The sequence below is a fragment of the Aptenodytes forsteri genome, unplaced genomic scaffold (genome assembly GCF_000699145.1).
Source record: "Aptenodytes forsteri isolate BGI_AS27 unplaced genomic scaffold, ASM69914v1 Scaffold146, whole genome shotgun sequence".
NCBI classification, from domain to species: domain Eukaryota; kingdom Metazoa; phylum Chordata; class Aves; order Sphenisciformes; family Spheniscidae; genus Aptenodytes; species Aptenodytes forsteri.
The window spans coordinates 7,567,109-7,585,219 of NW_008795128.1; the positions used below are offsets into that span (position 1 = coordinate 7,567,109).

General features: G+C 38.8%; 1 protein-coding gene across 2 annotated transcripts; it reads right to left on the reverse strand.

Annotated features, from left to right (window-relative positions):
• Positions 1–802: 802 nt before the first annotated feature.
• Positions 803–15,644, reverse strand: DNAL1 (dynein axonemal light chain 1). Of its 2 annotated transcripts, none has more exons than XM_009277579.1 (7): positions 15,611–15,644; positions 12,508–12,617; positions 11,783–11,838; positions 8,925–8,980; positions 7,567–7,693; positions 7,010–7,156; positions 803–4,212 (listed from the first exon to the last, which is right to left on the reverse strand). In XM_009277579.1, exons 2-7 carry the CDS (start codon positions 12,540–12,542, stop codon positions 4,166–4,168), a joined length of 468 nt encoding a protein of 155 aa, XP_009275854.1. In that variant the 5' UTR covers positions 12,543–12,617; positions 15,611–15,644; the 3' UTR covers positions 803–4,165. The 2 variants fall into 2 exon arrangements, with proteins under 2 accessions (XP_009275854.1, XP_009275853.1); XM_009277578.1 differs by having other exon boundaries at positions 7,010–7,102; positions 15,611–15,643.
• Positions 15,645–18,111: the final 2,467 nt, after the last annotated feature.

An 18,111-nucleotide genomic window follows, 5' to 3' on the forward strand; every position in this document is an offset into this window, starting at 1 on the left:
AGCCCTCGCTTTAATTGACTCCTGTGGATGTGGCTGTTGATCAGCAACAGCGTTTGGAGAAATAAGTGGTATTTTGCTTGGTGGGCAAGAGAGACGGGGAACACAGAAGCCTTTGCTTCAGATAGATAGATAGCAGACCACGAGTTTGTTTACGGCTTTAAATAATGCATTTGCCTCCCTGTCAAAGCCAGCTGGCAAAAGTGCTAAAGGCTGACGACTTTGTACTAAAACTGTGAAGCCATGCAAACAAACTTTGGATGATCAAAAAAGTCACAAGTATTGGGCATTTTGGTTTTCATCTTTTTTAACTGGTCGATCCAAGCCCAAGCTTCTGGAAGTTACTTCAACTACTGAAAGAGACCTTATAAAGCATTTTAGTGATTAGTAACCTTTGAGTTAGTGGTAGTGTGAGGAATTCTGCAGTAACTCCCTGTATGTTTTTTAAATAGCATTACAGCCGTTGTTGCAGGATGCTATTCTTGTCATTACTGAGATTGACTGCTGTGGACTGCGGGGTAAAAAGCTTTTTCTTTATATCTGAGTTTTGAAATTACATTTCAGTGACACGGTCTATTGAAGGGTAAAGTTCCTGTTACAGAAGTTTATTAATCGGCTAACCTTCTCTTGTCCTGGTTTAATGGAATTGATGGTATATTGCTGTTAACAGCACTTAAATTCAAAGTGAATTCATAATTTGGTACTGAAGAAAGACTAGCCATTTATTTAACTTGCTTGGATTTTTTCCCCATATAGCAGTAGTAGACTTTTCTCTTAGGACCTAAGAACAAAGTCTGACAGCCAATGTCTTAAAAGATTGAAAAATATTTATGTATCAGATGACAAAAATCACAATATATCAGCATTTTTAAAGTCTAAGTTATTTTCTATTCTAAAATATAGAGGCAATAAGGAACAGCATTTACATACTATAAATACATTGCTCCCTGAGCAGCTAGGAAAGTTTAATGAGAACAAATTTTAATTTCTGAACGCTCTCCACAAGCTGAACTATTTCATTACACAACAGCCAAATACATTTGTATAAAATAATGTTATATTATTTTTAAACAAGTTTCACAGAAGAACATTTATAAACATAGGCCTAAATAATTTAAACACAGCAAATGTAACAGTTTGGTCATGCTACAAAACTACTGTATACAAAAGATAGCCAAAGGGGATCTTAAAAGTGCTCTCTTGCTTGAAGATTTTTCTAGATGAGTCTACTTCTAGTGTAACCTGAGTAATCTGCTGGTTCTCAGGTCTCTTCTCACATTTTTCCAGCAGTTCTCAATATAGTCACTGCATACATCAGCTCTTTGAAGAGAGGTCAATGTGCTAACAAGCAAGTAAAAAAACCTAGCTCTTTCCTATCACTAATTTAATTTTAGGATATTTCTCTAAGGAATAAAGTGGATGCTAATCCTCCATAATTTCACTGGGGAAAGCAGAATTCCACATGGCTTGCAAGTTTTACATGGGTGCTCTTTTCATCCATGAATAATAATGTGCTTACTACTTCATTGGATGTGGTGAGATAGGGAAGAGCAGAGAGTAATACAGAAAGACAAGCCGTTCAACATCTTCCTCAGCCGCTCCCTATGGGCGTGCAGGCTGAGCTTCGCTGTTAGCTTATACGTGACATCGTGTAGCACCATCAATATGCAAATCAGATGCTTTAATTCTTCCACCTGTGTATGTCTTCCACCACATCCAGTGCATAATTTTAAAGTGCAAATTTTAAAATTTAGGAAAACTTTACTTATTTTGGAGGAGAAAAAATTCGGGGGGGGGGGGGGGGGGGGGATTTGTTCTTGAGAGTAATTATGATTGATCAGGCAAAGCAACATTCAGCTGAACCTTCCACCCAGCTTTGAGCTGAAGCATCTCCTGACAACCGAGAGCCACAGTTTATTCTTTTCTTTCTGTATTGTGTCATTGAGATTGACATACAGTTTTTATCAGAAGGGTTTTAAATTATATGCTAATTTATCACAGCATGAAGGGTGAAAGGCGAGGGAAACCTTGTAAGTGCCCCTTGCTGCTGTTACAATTGTGCTGAGACTGGATGCCCCATTCCTTCAGTAATGATTTTTTTTTCCTTTTTTGGTGGTATTTATAATGCAGCCCCCAAAAAAGAGATAGAGAATTTGTGCTCTTAATCTGTGAAAAGAGCTGATGACAGTGGGCCACACAATACACACAGCTCTACCAACAACTGCAATAGTTCTTGGACTGATTCCCGTATGTATAGCCCGTATTGGTCACTTACAAGAGCCAGGAACTGCTCTTATCCCTCACATCTTGTCAATGGAGCTGTGTTTTCTTCCAATCATCACCATATAGTCAGAACACTTAAAGTTTCTATTCTGCTCTCAGAATGTCCCAAAATAGCCAGAGTATTTGCTGTATCGAACACAACCTTCAGAAATGTACAGACTTGGACCATATTTAGCTATTAAAAAAAAATCAACCAGCAGGATTACTTGTCATTGGACTGTGTGCTCATCGCTCACTCGCTCTCCTGTCGCATTTCATTTGAGGTGCCAGCTCAGCCATACGTACCATACTTGTAGGCGTTGTGCTAGGAGACACCAGCTACAGAGGTTCAAACGCTTTGCTGTGTGGCCAAGCGCTATGACAAGAGCACTGCATGGTCTATTCTGAAAATGTCTGCAAACACACAGATTTCGGCACTGAGTTGAGATCAATACCACTGTTGTCTAGGCCAATTCTACCTTTTTATCTCTGACCATGACTTCCACGATTTCAACTCCTGCCACACCTTCACAAACAAAATAATTAAGAGTGGCATTCTGCCTCCATCCCTTCTATGCCTGGTCTGGAACCAGCAGGTACACTTGTCGCCATTTTAGTTTAAACAAAGATGGCACCGTGAATTAGAAGAAAAGCTTTTGAAAAAAACCAAAAACAAGCTGCAGAAGAATCTACTCAGGTGACTTGATCTATTCTCTAAAGAGAAGAAGAAAAAAACCCCACTATTGGCATCCAACAGTGCAATCAGGTATGTCTTCATCACTGTTTAATGCTTTTCACTAAAAATAGTTACCTGTCATATAAGGGGGCTTTACTAAAACTGGTTACCCTGCAATATAGCACGTTTAGTACGTCTTCAATACTTTTTTCTTCCAATGCTCACTTTCCATCTCATCTTACCTTCCCCACTAACTACATACACTTTCTCTCACTGCTTACATCTGTGCTTTCATAAAAAATTAGTATCCCCAAAACCAAAATTTTCTGCCCTCAAACCCAGGTCTTTTGTTCACTGTTTGTTTCTGTATTAGTATCAGCCTACGTAGTTATAGGAAAATTCCAGAGTTGAGAAGGATTATGTCCACCAGTGACCCAAACCAAAACTAGGAACCAGCTGTAGGCTAACAGGCCACATATTCCAATCGAAAATAATTTCTTAGTAAGAGACAAAAAAAGAGCTAGCAGATATTTTAGTCTCACTGAAACCATGCAAAGAATTCCCCTTGCCTCTTTAAAATAAATAAATATATGTTATACACGGCCTTCTAAGCAATGCAGTTGAGTTCCAATGCAAGAAGCCCAATTCAAAACTTAAGGCCAGTAACAAGCGATCATCAGACCAATACCTTTTTTGTGCACAGGTCCACAACTGCTGGGCCTGTTTGGCGTAACAGTTAAGGGGATGAAAAGGCAAACTTGCATATTTAAAATATTGAGGGATTCCCATGACAAAATTAAACACAACAAAGCCTGTAACACGTCTCTAAACCACAACATTGTTGTTTTGGCCTCCGTGTTTCCAATGATAACGTTGGCCAGCTGCACCTAACAAGCTAAAATGGTTCTATTATAACCCAAGAGTGAATAATAAGCACCACTAATCAGGGATTAAAAAATAGCTATGTATTAGTTTAGGTAAAGATCTCTTGCTAGCCAAACAGCAGATAAACTCAGCTCCACTGGTCTCTACAGAAGGTGTCATAAGCTTGACAAAATTGGTGTGCCCAAATTTTGGTAACTAACTCTTTGGGTGACAGACTGTGGAGATAAGATGGTCTTTTAAAAATTGCCCAAAGATTTTCTTCAAAACAAACATTTATACAAAAGTTCTATGTGCCGAGCTATCTGGAGTTACTTAAATAATTAAATACCCAACAAGAAAGTGTCATCAGTTTGCTCCTTCTTCATCTTCTTCTTGTTTAATAACTAGGATACCTAAGAGAAAAAAAGAGAGAAAAAAATCTGCAAAGATTTACAAATAGATTATGCAGAGAAAGATATAGTTAATGCTGATATACCTGAAAGCTAATCTGGACTGGCAGAAAGAGTCGGACTAGCAGAAAGAGGAAAGAGTTTTATTTCCTGCCACTGCTTCTAACTGACATGAACTTCTACATACCTGAACTGCTCTTAACTAGAAAAGCCTTCAACTGATGAGATCGTCTGTTGGATGTTTTTCCAACTTCCTGGGTAACAGGGAATAAAAAAAGGTACTAAAGCAGGACCTACAAAGCTCAGCCTAACTTGGTCACTGGGAGATGCACCATGTCAGTTCAACTAACAACCAACTAGCACATCACCCTTCTCTTGTTGGGCCTCTACTTTGTGCTGCCATTTCCACGACATACGTGACCAAGTTAGTATAGGATACCTCCTCAACGATACCTAACTAGGGTGTCGAGACTACAAAATACAATTATATTAATGTGGATCCAAGAAGCAATATGGTCACATCTCTTAGGGATAACTTGGATGTCATGGAATAAAGCTGCAGTGCACAGTAGAGTCATAGTCTATACCTACCCCTTGGGTACTTTAAAAAAAATAAATCACTTTTTAACTGCCATGTTGAGCAAGGGCACCTCAGATTGTGGCAGTCTGCAGGGTTCACACCACCTCACAGTGGTGTGTTCATGAATTTAAAATAAGCTGAAATGTCAACAGCCCCCAAAAAAGGTTTATCAAGTTATAAATTTTCCCCACAGTAGCAAAACCCAATGGTACGGGTAAGCTCACAGCATGCTGAAACAGCACAATCAAATACATGCCTAAATGACTAGTACAAGAACAGCAGGGGCGTGAAGGTATATGTTCATTTACCTGCGCTGTCACCTGGGTAATGGGAACTGGGTCATACTGGTGCTTTGCTCAGCCTGAGGCAGAGACTTGAACTATGGTGAGACTTTGTGGTGAGAGCCCTTTGCTTACTGTAAGGTTGGGGTGCTGTGTTTCTTTTTTCACAGGTAGGAAACGGAAAATAAAACCACCAGAGCCTGGTTTCTTTTGTGCTTTAGGCACCTAACTGCTGAGCAGGGTTCCTGGCACAGGAACTAACAGAAAGGAGACACCTACCTGCTGAAAGAGATCTTCAGTGCTTATTTTTGTCCAGAAGGTCTTCAACCATTTCAATAATTTTAAGGTCCCTATATTAGTCATCTCACATATAGTACACAAGCATAACAGGATCCTGGGACAGTGTAATGGCAAGAACTTACGGCCAGTTACAGCATTTCTGACCTCTTTTGCTCAACATTCTATCATTTAGATGATATTCTCAAATATCCTCCTCTCTTTCTACATTGCATAGGAAATGTATCTGCCTAATTCAGAGCTGTCCATTGCTCCCAGCTGCGGGAATGCTTAAGAAACTAAGGGTCTAACCTTATACTAACAAGGTTACTCTGCCCGTACAGATACTTGCCCTATTCCATTTTTTATTTCACTCTCAAAATGTTTTCTACTACAACAGCAAATGGACTATTGCCGGCCATCCTTCATAGCAGTACACTTCTCTCACCAGGCTTCCACTTCCCAAGAATTCTTACTACTTCAGCTGATCTGGCTTTGACTTCCCATCCATTGCTCCCTGTACCGATGCTGTCCTCTTGTTGCCATCCCTACACTTGTACCTTCCCCGCTGCTACTCTGACTCCTTATTAGTGTTACCAGTCCTGCTCTCCTCTTCATTGCTTTAGTGAAGAGCAGATAACAGTGAACAGCTAACATCTCCATTAACAGAAATTAACATCTTTAACAATAGATTTAAAAATTATCTCACTTTTAGTCACTAATCAGGACATGCTTTAATATATTTTCGTATCACTGACAAAAAGGAGAGGAGAGCTTAAAAATTGAGGCTTAGTGCAGTGACAAGAGAGGGATATTCAGGCATTTAGGAAACTTGCATGAAGTTTTGAAAACTTGCCCCTGCACCAGCAGCAAAACAGAACATACCCCTGTCTATCCCCATTCCCCCATGTCACCCTCTTTTGTTGGGGAAAACTGTAAATCAAATTTGCTGGGAAAACTGTAATTCAACAAGGCAGATGAAAGTCTTGTTAACTTACTTAGAATCATAGAATCATAGAATCATTGAGGTTGGAAAAGACCTCTAAGATCACCGAGTCCAACCGTCAACCCAACACCACCATGCCCACTAAACCATGTCCCTAAGCGCCTCATCTACACGTCTTTTAAATACCTCCAGGGATGGGGACTCCACCACTTCCCTGGGCAGCCTGTTCCAATGTTTCACCACTCTTTCAGTAAAGAAATTTTTCCTTACATCCAATCTAAACCTCCCCTGCCGCAACTTGAGGCCATTTCCTCTCGTCCTATCACTTGTTACTTAATGCTAAACACTTAACTATATAGTTACACAAGTCAACATGTGAACTCCACAAAAGAACTTCAAACCAGTATGTTTCAGTTCCCTATTAGTTATGTGCTAAAACTATTTGACTGGGTAACTTCAAGAGCAAAGCCCAGCTGTGGGCTGCAAGACCGCTTGGACTTAATACTCCGAAATCCAAACACTTTCAGAAGATCCTGTGCCCAGGGCTGCAAAATTCAGCTGCCAGAAGTTAGCCTACTTCTGAATAACTCCGAAGAGAGGAGGGAGGAATTTTACATGGGCACACAGATGAGTTTCTGAGGTTATGATTCATTTCCCTATGGTTGTCTTTATATTAAGCTGTTAACTCACACCAATTGCCTCATGCCCCAAACTCACCATCCAGCTTTTTCAGCTTGGGTACCCGTTTGGTTGCTTCTTCAATCCAATTGTTCTTCTGATCAGAGGCGTACTTCTCTTGTAGTGGATTGCCTACAAACACCAGATCCTCTAGTAATGGCAGCTCTGCCAGTCTCACAAACTCTGCTGCAACCACAAAGGTGAAAACACCAACCAGGTTGTGGAACATGGAAAGTACATCTGCACCAAACCTTCCTTTCAAACTCAGTGCAAACATAAATAGCATGGGATGCAACAGGATAGGGACTGCTTGAGCTTGAACTGGTATCAGGTTAAAGAACAGATACGCATTTTAAAAGAAGTTCGAGAAAGATGATTCAAAGCACAAACTCCCTTAGACTTAGAAGTTAAATTCAATATTCTAACTATTTTTACTCTCTTGCATGAGTGGATATTTAGGCATTCAGCACATGTCTGCAGGCTTATCAGTGAGACTTAAAGCCCTGTAACATACAGAACTATTTTTTACTTGGTGACTTAACTCATGCATTCACCATACTACAGGAGAAGTTACAGAATAGAGAGGCGTGGCTTACCCCAGTCTTTCACCAAATTATTTGACATATAAAGAACCTTCAGCTTCTTCATTACACGGATACCCCTCAGTTTCTCAATGAAGTTGTATGAGATCCACAGCTCCTCTAAAGTATCTGCAACTGCCTCCTGGAAAATGACAGGACTACTCAGGTAAGCGGAATTATGTCTTCCTTATCTTCAGATTCTCTCTTCACCCCCTACAGGTCACCTCATGTGAGAAAATACTAAGGTATATTGGTCCTCATTTCTTTTTAAGCAGGTCCCTAATTATGCATGACAAATACTCGTGTATTTGAGTGAATTAAGAGCAAAGGATCTGAAATATACTTAGGAGGACACAAATCACAATATTAGAATAAGACAAGGAATAGCTGGCTGGAGTAGTTGTTCTTAAGGCATAGGGGCAGAGGAGACAAATTTGGCTGCTTGTGCTCTGCAAGTATACATGAAGTGAATGCAATTCAACAACTACGTTAGAGGGGGGGTTATACAATATGAGGGAATGACTCATTTCAGGTGCATGTATGTTTGTACCTGTTGGCCAGAAGTTCCTTTCATAATTCTCTCAGAAGAGAGTTTTTTTTAAACCAGCCATTACAAATAACTCTGCATTTCACACTTAAGAGATATGGCATCTCTGAAGGTGGGAATAGCTTTGAAGAGAAACATTCTGTGGGAGAAACATACAGTATCTCTTGAGGAAGAAAAGAATTTCTATATTCATTAAAAGAAGTTGATTGAAAAGAAGTTCTTCTGCCCTTAATTCAAATGTAACAAAATTGATCCAATTTTTTCCTCAACAAATTTTCCCCTACCTGGTAGATTTAGTCCTGCCACCATCTTCTCCCCTAAAGCCATATTGCTGCGGGTGCCAGTTAACATAAAAAGGACAGACTCTCATGAAGTGTGTGTTCATAGGACTGCCAATATTTGTAGTAAAGAAGCATAGCCTAAGTATCTTCAGGTAGAAAATTCCTCATGCAAAAAGTCTGCAGGAATTATTTTCATGTAAAGCCAGTGGAATTCAAAGGGCTTTACAGACAGACAGCAGTTTTCAAATAGAAGTTCTGCTCATCTTTGTCAAAGACAACGAAATCCCTCTTTCTAAAATCCTTTTATGTAGTAAATTAGCCCTGAAGAATCTCCAAACATGAAGAATGTTTAAACAACAAAAAAAAAGAGAAAGACTATCTAAAAATTCAGAAGCAATGTGAACAGATCATACTGAAAGGAGAAAATTAATAGTTAGGCAATAACGTAAGTTCAGCGAAGACTTTTATGAACATAGGGGAATTATCCCACATTCTAGACAGCACTTCATTTTGTTAGCGAAGAATTGATACTAAGAAGTGCATACCAATCCATTCAAGTTCTTTATGTTATTTCTTCCCAAAGACAGAATCCTCAAATTTTCTGTAATAGACAAAAGAAAGTTTATGGTTAATAAAAGGGGCTTTTTTAAATATAAGAAGACGCTGTAAGTCAGGTAAAACGCCATATTCTACTTACAAACAAACTGCACTCTGAACAGGCCGTCTTAAGAAAGAATGACGTAACAGAAACAAAACCTCCTGACCTACACAGATCATCAGGAATGGATGGAGTGGACAGCTCAGAAACACGCTCATGAATACAAAGCTGCTCATGTGTAGGTTACCTAATTGAAATTCAGTCCAGATAAATACTCAGTAAAAATTATTATTTCACCTTGCACCTGAACTCTAACTGCTAACTTGCTAGTTTTGATCTTACATAGTTCATACCCCTTCTTCTCCAGGCAAAAGTAGTTCCAATCTTATTTTAAGGCAGTAGATTTGATTTCTATAATAAAGGCAGCATATAAAGCTGCCTTACAGAAGTCTGATGAAAGACATTTCAACTCGGTCTAGCAGCCAGACAAAATTCCTTTCCAAGTGAGCTGTTCTTGCTGGGGTTTAGTGTAATACTAGTGTAACTCAAAGCTATCACAAAATAGCAGTCTTCTTGTATAACTCATTTTCATTTTTCACACAAGCTTTCTTGCAGGTGTAAATAAGCAAACTGAGTTGCAGCATGTAGCTGGGTTAACTTTGGATCTATACCTTTCATGAATATTTTAACACTTCTTCTTAACTGCATTAAGGATGAAATACTTAATGATCTTGTTTTGCTCTTGTATGCATTATGATTGAAAATACATGGTACAGTAATTAATAGCAAGACCAATGAAAGTTCCAGCCAAGTAGCCACAGATACTCCACAGACAGCACATGTAGTGGCTAGAGATTGCTACAGATGAAGATTCAAAGCTGATCTAGAATAGGTAGTTGTATGTTCTGTCTCAAGAAATGCAGTGATGAAACCACATCTGATAAAACCACACCTGGCAAATATTCTAAAACAGGAAGATTAGTTTTCATTAAAAAGTTGAGGTACAATGAGAATTCTTTTTCTTTTTAAACACAACAGCTTAATACATGACCATGCTTAAAAAATGTAGAATCACAATCAGTAAGTCTAAAGCCTACTACAGCTAATATTCTCCAGAATATCCCTAAGAATCCCCATCCACAGGAGAGCACTGGGAGATGGCCTTTTGGTCTAGCCAGCTATTCTCTCTGTAACTCACATTTATACATTGTAAGTTTGCACTAGCTTTTGAATTTTGTAAGAAATGAGAGGATACTTACAAATAAAAAAAATGACAGATTGCTTAAAAAGCCATGCCTTAAAATTGTTTCTAACTGCTGTTACTGTTTTTTATTATTCTTATACTGAGATATTCTATATTTTAAAGGGAGAAAGATCTCCCTCATGGAACATTTACACTCTCTAAAACCAAAACTAACACTTGTTGCTGTCATCTAAAACATCTTACTCACATGTACGGATACAGGGGTGTGATCCTTTACACAGAATTATCTACTCAACATAACTACAATATCAGGTGTATACATTTAATACTAATCTTTTCTGTCTGAAAAGAGTGTAGATGCTTAAAAAGATTTCTCAGCTTCCTCTCTGCAATAAACAAAAGCAAATATGTAATAATTATTGTTTTTCATAGCTAAAAGCACTGCTTTCTCTCTCTTTCACAGAAGCCAATAGAGATGCTGAGTTCCTCATATTCTGTACTTCTAAGAGACAGAGCATGTAGTTCTAGTTTGTCTGCCTTTGGGATCAAATATTTGGTACAGACTGGATGTTTTGATTCTACATTTTATTAATATAAATATTTAAGATGCTTTAAAGGCTTTTAATGTTTTATCCCTCTAAAAAAATTCATTGGGTTCACTTTTATATATAACTGCCTCATTATTTTTTGCTTATGACAGAGTTACAAATTGAAATACTACAGTACAGTTATTTGGAAAGACTACAGGAATATTTTTTCCCTGATTAGCATTTGCAAATTTGTTGAAGTCTGAGCATATTATGAAACAAGTAAGTTCATCAAGCTCCTTGACAGCCCCATTGGTGCGTAGTTGGAGAGGATGGGATTCCAGGTTCCTTGTCTGTCTGCCTGGCAATTTGATGGGGACAGAAAAGCCTGGAAGCCCCAGCCCAAAACCTGCAGCTCTTTGCCAGCCTCATGCCACAGAGTCAAAGTCTTGAGGGCAGACGATTAAGACTGCTGTCCTAAAGTCAGTAAGCCAATGAGTTTCAAGGTGTCATAGACAGCTGCCCACAAAATAAAAGTTCAGTTCCACTTCTAGACAGATGGCACGCCCCTTTCAAGTAAGAACGAAATCAAACCAAGTATATCCAAATCCTCTGCAAAGTGGAATGGTGTTTTTCCATCCAGATCTACAACACTCCAACCTCGCTCCAACCAACACCACAATTACAGAGTTGTTGAACTGCAGACTTGTCTCCATCACGAGCGTGGAAATTGGTCATTAAATCACTCTAGAACTGATTAGGTTTTGAATATCACAACTCAGGCCCACTGGAAGTTACAAAGGTGCTTTCCTGAATGGATTTTTTTTAAACTTGCACAGTGAGACAACTGCCAAGGCTAGTGCACAGTGATACGTGCTTTAATACACCATTATTGCTAAACATGCATTCTCCGGTAAGACTGATAATTTTAAAGGTCACTTGTAATTTTCTAAGAGGAAGGAATTAAAAAGGATAAGAACAGGTATAAAGCTGGATGCATATAACAAATTATGGTGTATGTCCTATCCAAGCAACTAGAAAACAAACATAATCGATCACTGGCTTGTCACTTACTTAGGCTGTTCAAGTTGGCGATTCTTTCAATGCAGTTTGTAGACAGCGACAGTTTCCTTTAAAAGCAAGAATAATCAATTCACAGTATACAAGGGATCACTATATCAGAAGAGTTCAACATCCAAACACCACTGCATTAGAAATAATTGTCTATTCTTCTCTCATCAGATGGTAAACTAACTGGATGTCTAAACAGACTCAAAATATCCTCAAACCTTCAAGACTTCTGCAACTTTATTTAGCTTCTGGGAAAGTACCACGAGTTACTTACATGACATATTGGATTATCTTTTTATGCCTAGCCTTAACAAATGCATGGACATTTATTTCTGAAATGGCTCTAATTTCCTTCTGAAAGTCCTGGTTAGGTCTCCTTTGTTTTTGCATAAATTTTGGAATGGATCATAAATGTGCCAGTTAGCTGATAGACTCCAAACGTGGACCTGTATTTATATACCGATAAACAATATACCAGTTTTCTGGGGGCAAATATCAATATAGAATCTTCCCTAACATCTTCTCAGTTAAGTGACGGTTCTTCTAATTAAAAAGTGGAACTGTGTGTGGAAAGAGAAGCTTAGCTGAGAAGAAGAGAAAGCTGCTGCTTTGAAGGCCACACTTAAACATAGTAAATACATATTTGCACAGTGGACAGCAGAAAAACTGAAAATTAATAAAAATTGAAGAGAATGTTTGGTTTCCAATTTGTTTTTAACTGAACTTACTCGCAGTTAACAAGCGTGGAGAGAGATTCATCCATCCTCTCTACAGGAGGAATCTGACCGTACAGTTTCACCTCCTTTGCCTCTGAAGCCTTCTGGCCATTTTTTTCTTCCTAAAGAAAAAAGAAGGTGAAGAAGATGCTCACTGCTACATGCAATTACTAAAAATTACTATACTAAAAAATTACTATAAAAGTAATTACTATAGAAGTAATTCCAATGTACTACTAAAAGGTATTACTGAAAAAAGAAAGCATTTTTAATACGGTTTATCAAGATTTCTGCTGGTATAGCATAAAGAGGGAAACGCTAGCTTATTTTCAAGATATTAAAAGAACTTACACATTACATATGCTTTTTTTAAAAGCTGTGTTACACTTGAGCAATTTAACTACGGGGTCCTCTGCTGTAAAGAAATGGAAAATAGATGGAGGTTTAAAATTCGGAATGAAGGTACTTCCATGAGGACTGACATATAGGAGCCTCAACTAGGGCCAGTCTGTAGCAGATGCTGATTCTTAAAAGCTCTGACAGAAAAATCCTCTTCCCACTTCACCCAGAAAACTCAGAACTCACACCTAACTCACAACACAAACTGAACACGGGGGAGTGCGTTTTGGGGGAGAACCTCAACAGATTCACAGAGTTAAGAATCTAAGAAAAAAAAAAAAAATTCTAATTATCTGTTAAAAAAGAGAGGGGGAAGATTTCACACTTTAGAAAATACAGCAAAACACAAATTTCCTATTTACAATCTAGGTTGATAATTTTCTAGATTAAATACTTTATAAAGCTCAGAGCTTTAGAAAAATGGTCATAACTTCAGCATTTGGGTTTATTAAAAAATGTAGTCTATTTAATCTTTTAAAATTCTGAAGTGATGGCAATTATTGACTAAACACTTGGAACAAGTATCTATTTAGGTAGTACCACCAGTTTTGACAGCTGCCTCCCTGACATCACAAAGGGAGCATTTTGTCAATTCACTCAGCTGCAGTGGGAGGGCTGGAGGTCCATTAACAAAGGAGAAATCTACTCGGCGCTTTCAAAACAAGAACTCTTGTTTTCTCCCCCATTTTTACACAGCTGCTGAAAAGTGAGATAGCTGAGGTCTGGCCCGGTTTATATGGCTACTTTTCAATGAAATGAATTGCATCCCAGAAGTCTTCAAGAATCCCACAGCACAAGATCAGGTTTTGATAACATTATTTTCTCTCTTATGTACCCAAAATACTTCAAGCAACTTCATTTAATAAAAAATAGCATGTTGTCTCGTGCATTTACTTGTATTGCAGTTTCTGTCCAAATTCAGTGTGATAATATTTTTACTCATGATTAGCGATTTAGCAAATAAGCATGTCAGATGTTTTGCTAGAATACAGTGAATGTGTTCAAACTAAGTCACTATATAAATGTGAAACTTCCATTTTCTTTTCTAAGAACAGCATTGTATCTATTTGCATTTATACTCGGTTTATAATCGACCAGTTTATACCAACAAATAAAAATACTTTTTTTCTTAAAAACATGAAAGGGAGAGAGCTTCCAACACAGACTGTGGCCAGCAGTGAGCACTTGCAGGAAGAAAATTAATCCTGGTAGCCACGCGCTTCCAGAAGAAAGGTCAGCTGAACAACTACAATAAGCCCCAGAGAGACCACAGGTAGGACAGACACTTTTTTTTAAGAACAGGTTACGCATTTGCTAAGTTAAACTTGCTTTGATTTAACTAATGTCACCTGACTGTAGGGCATAGGTAAACCCGTATGTCAGAGGGAAGAAAAACATCCGGAATGCAACACACCACCAGATCCAATTTTACAAGTCACATGGACCCAGATTAAGAGTGGTAAAAGGAAGATTTAGACCCACCCCCAATAACATGAACAGAAAAGCAAATTCAGCACTTCATGCCTAACATTTATGGAAACTCACTGACACAGGTCTATTATCTCTAAGAGACGTGTGACATAGGAGCAAATGGAAAATAAATCTTTAATAGGAAACATGGAGCTGTGGTTTTGGAGAGCAGAAAGAGCGAGGGAGGAAAAGCAAATTTTTTTAATACTCAGTTCACACCTCTAGTAATGCTAATGGCTGCAAGTTGTTGCGTTCTAGTTCTTATTAGGAGAGCAGGAGTGAAGTTTGTGGGATATACCAACATAACTGAAAAAACCCTGAAATACTGAAGGTACTAAACAATGATAAAATTCAAAAAGGAAGCAGTCTTCAATCACAGACTAGTACCTTGAGCTGACAGTACAGATCTTCTGGCTTTCAACTGTACCTGCCCACACTGCCTCACATCCAGATCTTCTAGAGACCAAAACATTTATAAACTCTTGCTCTAGCAGCTGGCCAGAATTAGCGGGAGAGTGCACGTATACCCAACAGCACATCTGTGTCCTAATCTAAAATTCACTGCGACTGGGGAAAGGTTCTCACTGGTTTTACTGGACTGTGAACCTGACCCCAGAGCATCCTGTATCATCATTTGAAATTACATCTGCATCCTTGCCAACAAACAGCTTTCTAGAAGGCTCCAAGACCAGGTCAGTCACCGCCCCAAGTGACCGTCTGTATTAACACAGTACTTCCAAGAAGAAAAACAAGCAAGAAACTCACTCTGAGTTAAGCTTTGCACAGTATGAGGGCCCGTGTGTTAAAAGACAATAGTAGAAGTTTCGCTGACTTCAGTACAGTGAGAATTTCATACTTGTTTATTCTGTGGGAAGGACTACACTTAGGTAAAATGAACAGAGCATCATTAGAACATAAGACATCCCCAACTTCAAATCTCTTTGTAGCCTCAGGCCTTCTATCAACACATATTCAGCAGAACAAGGCAGGAGAGCAAAACAGACTTACCTTTACCAGCCATACCAATTTAACAAGAACACAAAGTCCAACAGAATGTATTATACTTCAATAATGCTAATAATAATAATAATAATAATAATATTTTTACTTTGTGAAACTTCTTATAGCAGATGTTTCAAGCAAACATATTTCTTACAATAAGTTTGACAAATAAATTTAGCTGAATAGAGTCAAAACCCATGCCATGGAGTACTGCAAAGCAGCTAGATACTGTTCTAGTACTTACCCATTTGGCTAGAGCTTCTTTGATAGTTGTTGCTTTTGCCTAAAAATGAAACAAATTTAAATAAATATTCCTTGCAAATTTTTAGTTGGCTTGTTCACTGCAAACCTATCTCCTCTCCCTTCTCTCTCCCTATCCTGCTTGTCTACCCCCTTCTACCACTTTCCTGTATTATCTTCCTCCAGCTGAGTCTAAGAAGCTGGAACCCCTCAGTGTCCTGTAATTTTATTTTCTGGGGTACTTGGTAGCATTTTCAGAAGCAATCAATTGGCTTCAAGCGAGGACGTTATCTTCCTGATCTTACTCTCTGCCCCGTGTGGAGCATGCGTTTGGGACACTGCTTGTTAGCTTTGATGGTGAAATTCAATTAAATTCAAAGACATAAGAAGTTACTGCACTGAAAAATGTGGTCTAATGCTCTTAAAACCCCACACTTTCTATTACTGTGCATTAGCAACTTCCTGTCTGAAAGCAAGTCTGTGAGTAGACAGAATGATACAGCCTCTTAAGATTCACTGAGGAAAATAAGGTACATCTTGCCAAAAATCAAGAGCGATCTGGATTGTTTATATTTGTTTTTCTCCCATCGTTTTATGTCGAGTCACATCATGCGATGTGAAAACATGTATTATTCAGTTAGGAAAAATCTGAGAGCTGCTGTACAAGGCTTTTTAAGGATTGACCCACTGACCAACTTTCTGTTGTCACTAACTCCAACTTTTCTGCCTCACATCAGAGTCTTATCAAAACCACACGATGATATCCAAATCAGTAGTACATAGAGAAACTCTGATGTATCCTAAACATTAAACATATTCCAAGATGTCTTTCAGATTAAAAAGGTTTCAGAGACCAATCTTCGCAAAAACTGATCAACAGCCTCCTTTCTACAAAAACAGGAGGACTCTAGTTCGGGCATCTCTATTGCTCTTAAGTGTAGCACTACCACATGTGCATAGAAGCAGCCTTGCAGGTAATCAGATACCAAAAAAACGACTGTAAAAGTTAAAACCAACAAACTAACTTCCATGCAAAATCTTACAGTCAATCACCTCGGTCACAGAGCTTTAGCGTTGGGTACTTTACTCTAGACCACTGGAAACTCTGGACCCAACGGTAAAAGACAACAGTCAAGGCAGCTGCATATAAAAGAATGGCTACAGCCACTGAACACCCAGCAGCAGTCTAAGACCCAGCAATACCAAGGAGTCCAAGCATGCATCTCAAATATCAATATATACCTTCATTTAGACATACATCACTGAGCACCCTCAGATGTTCCAGCTGCTTCCGCCCACTGACAGGCATTCGTTTTAATCCTGTTTTTTTATCCTACCATGTGGTAGCTAGCTCTAGGTCCCATTGCAGATGACCTGGGAAACTTGTGCCATGGCGGTACCTCCTTGGTGTCTGCTGCAGATAAACACCTGCACGACCTCCTCCTGTTCAGATGATCACGTCCCTAGTTCCCACTCCAACAGCCTCATGAAACCCAATTAACAGCTACCAGTGTGCCAGCAAAAACAACTGGCTTCCAGTTAATCAGGTTTTTTGGACAAGAACTTCATTGCATTTTTCATAATTATGGTAGCCGATTGTTACGGCATTCGGGTACATGATCTCGGTCGCTCATGTTGAAGACAGAAACGGATTTACATGACCAGCGCCTGCTTCTGTTTCAAACTCACGCCTAAAACCAGATTGGACTTTAAAGCTAGTGATCCCCATGAGCACAAGGAGCAGCTTCTTCCCTGACCTCTGCTGACTTGTCTCTCCCATTGTAATATCCGATTTGGTGGAAATATGAAAATCAGTGTAGCAGGTTATCTGGAGAACATGTATCAGGGATTTCATTTTCTTTGAAGTGCACTTGAAATTTCTGTAGATAAATCGTAGTATCTTCTGCCAAGGGAGGTGACTTAAGGGAAACCTCCCTCTGAGAAGCCTATTTTCAGGGTTCCTCTACCTGCATATTGAACAATTTCCTACACGTATTTAGACTAAAGAAAGTCATATTACTTAAAATATTCGAAATGCCAAGTGATCAATAGCTGAAATTGTCACCCTGAAGAGTCACCATCAACATGGCAGGAACAAGAAATATTAATACCTTAAGGGGGAAAAAAAAATCCCTGTACATATAAAAGTTGTAACAAAAGAAATATTTTTTCCAAAAAAAACATGGCTGTTGGACACGGAGTATTTATAAAATTCAGACCCCCAAGAAAAAGTAAAACAGTGACACTTTGCCTTCATTTGCAAACATTTATTTGTATGTTAAATAGAGCAAATCAGAATCGCACAGCAACAGATACCAAGCTAATCACTGCAGCAGTCGCAGATACTGCTGCCTTGAAAACACGTACTAACTCAGTTTTTTATATGATGGCATCCCAGACTCCCCACTACTTCCATCTATCCTTGAAATCCCATGGCATGGCACAGTTAACAGGCCACAACTCCCCCGCCTCAGCCAACGCCCCCAGCACCGTGCTTCCTTCTAG

Bases quoted from the DNA above. Each gene is read 5' to 3' on its own strand.
- DNAL1 (XM_009277579.1), bottom strand. From the start codon at position 12,542: ATGGATGAATCTCTCTCCACGCTTGTTAACTGCGA. The intron at 11,839-12,507 runs GTAAGTTCAGTT...TTGCTTTTAAAG, and splicing joins TCCACGCTTGTTAACTGCGA to GAAACTGTCGCTGTCTACAA. The intron at 7,694-8,924 runs GTATGCACTTCT...GTCATTTTCCAG, and splicing joins TAAAGAACTTGAATGGATTG to GAGGCAGTTGCAGATACTTT.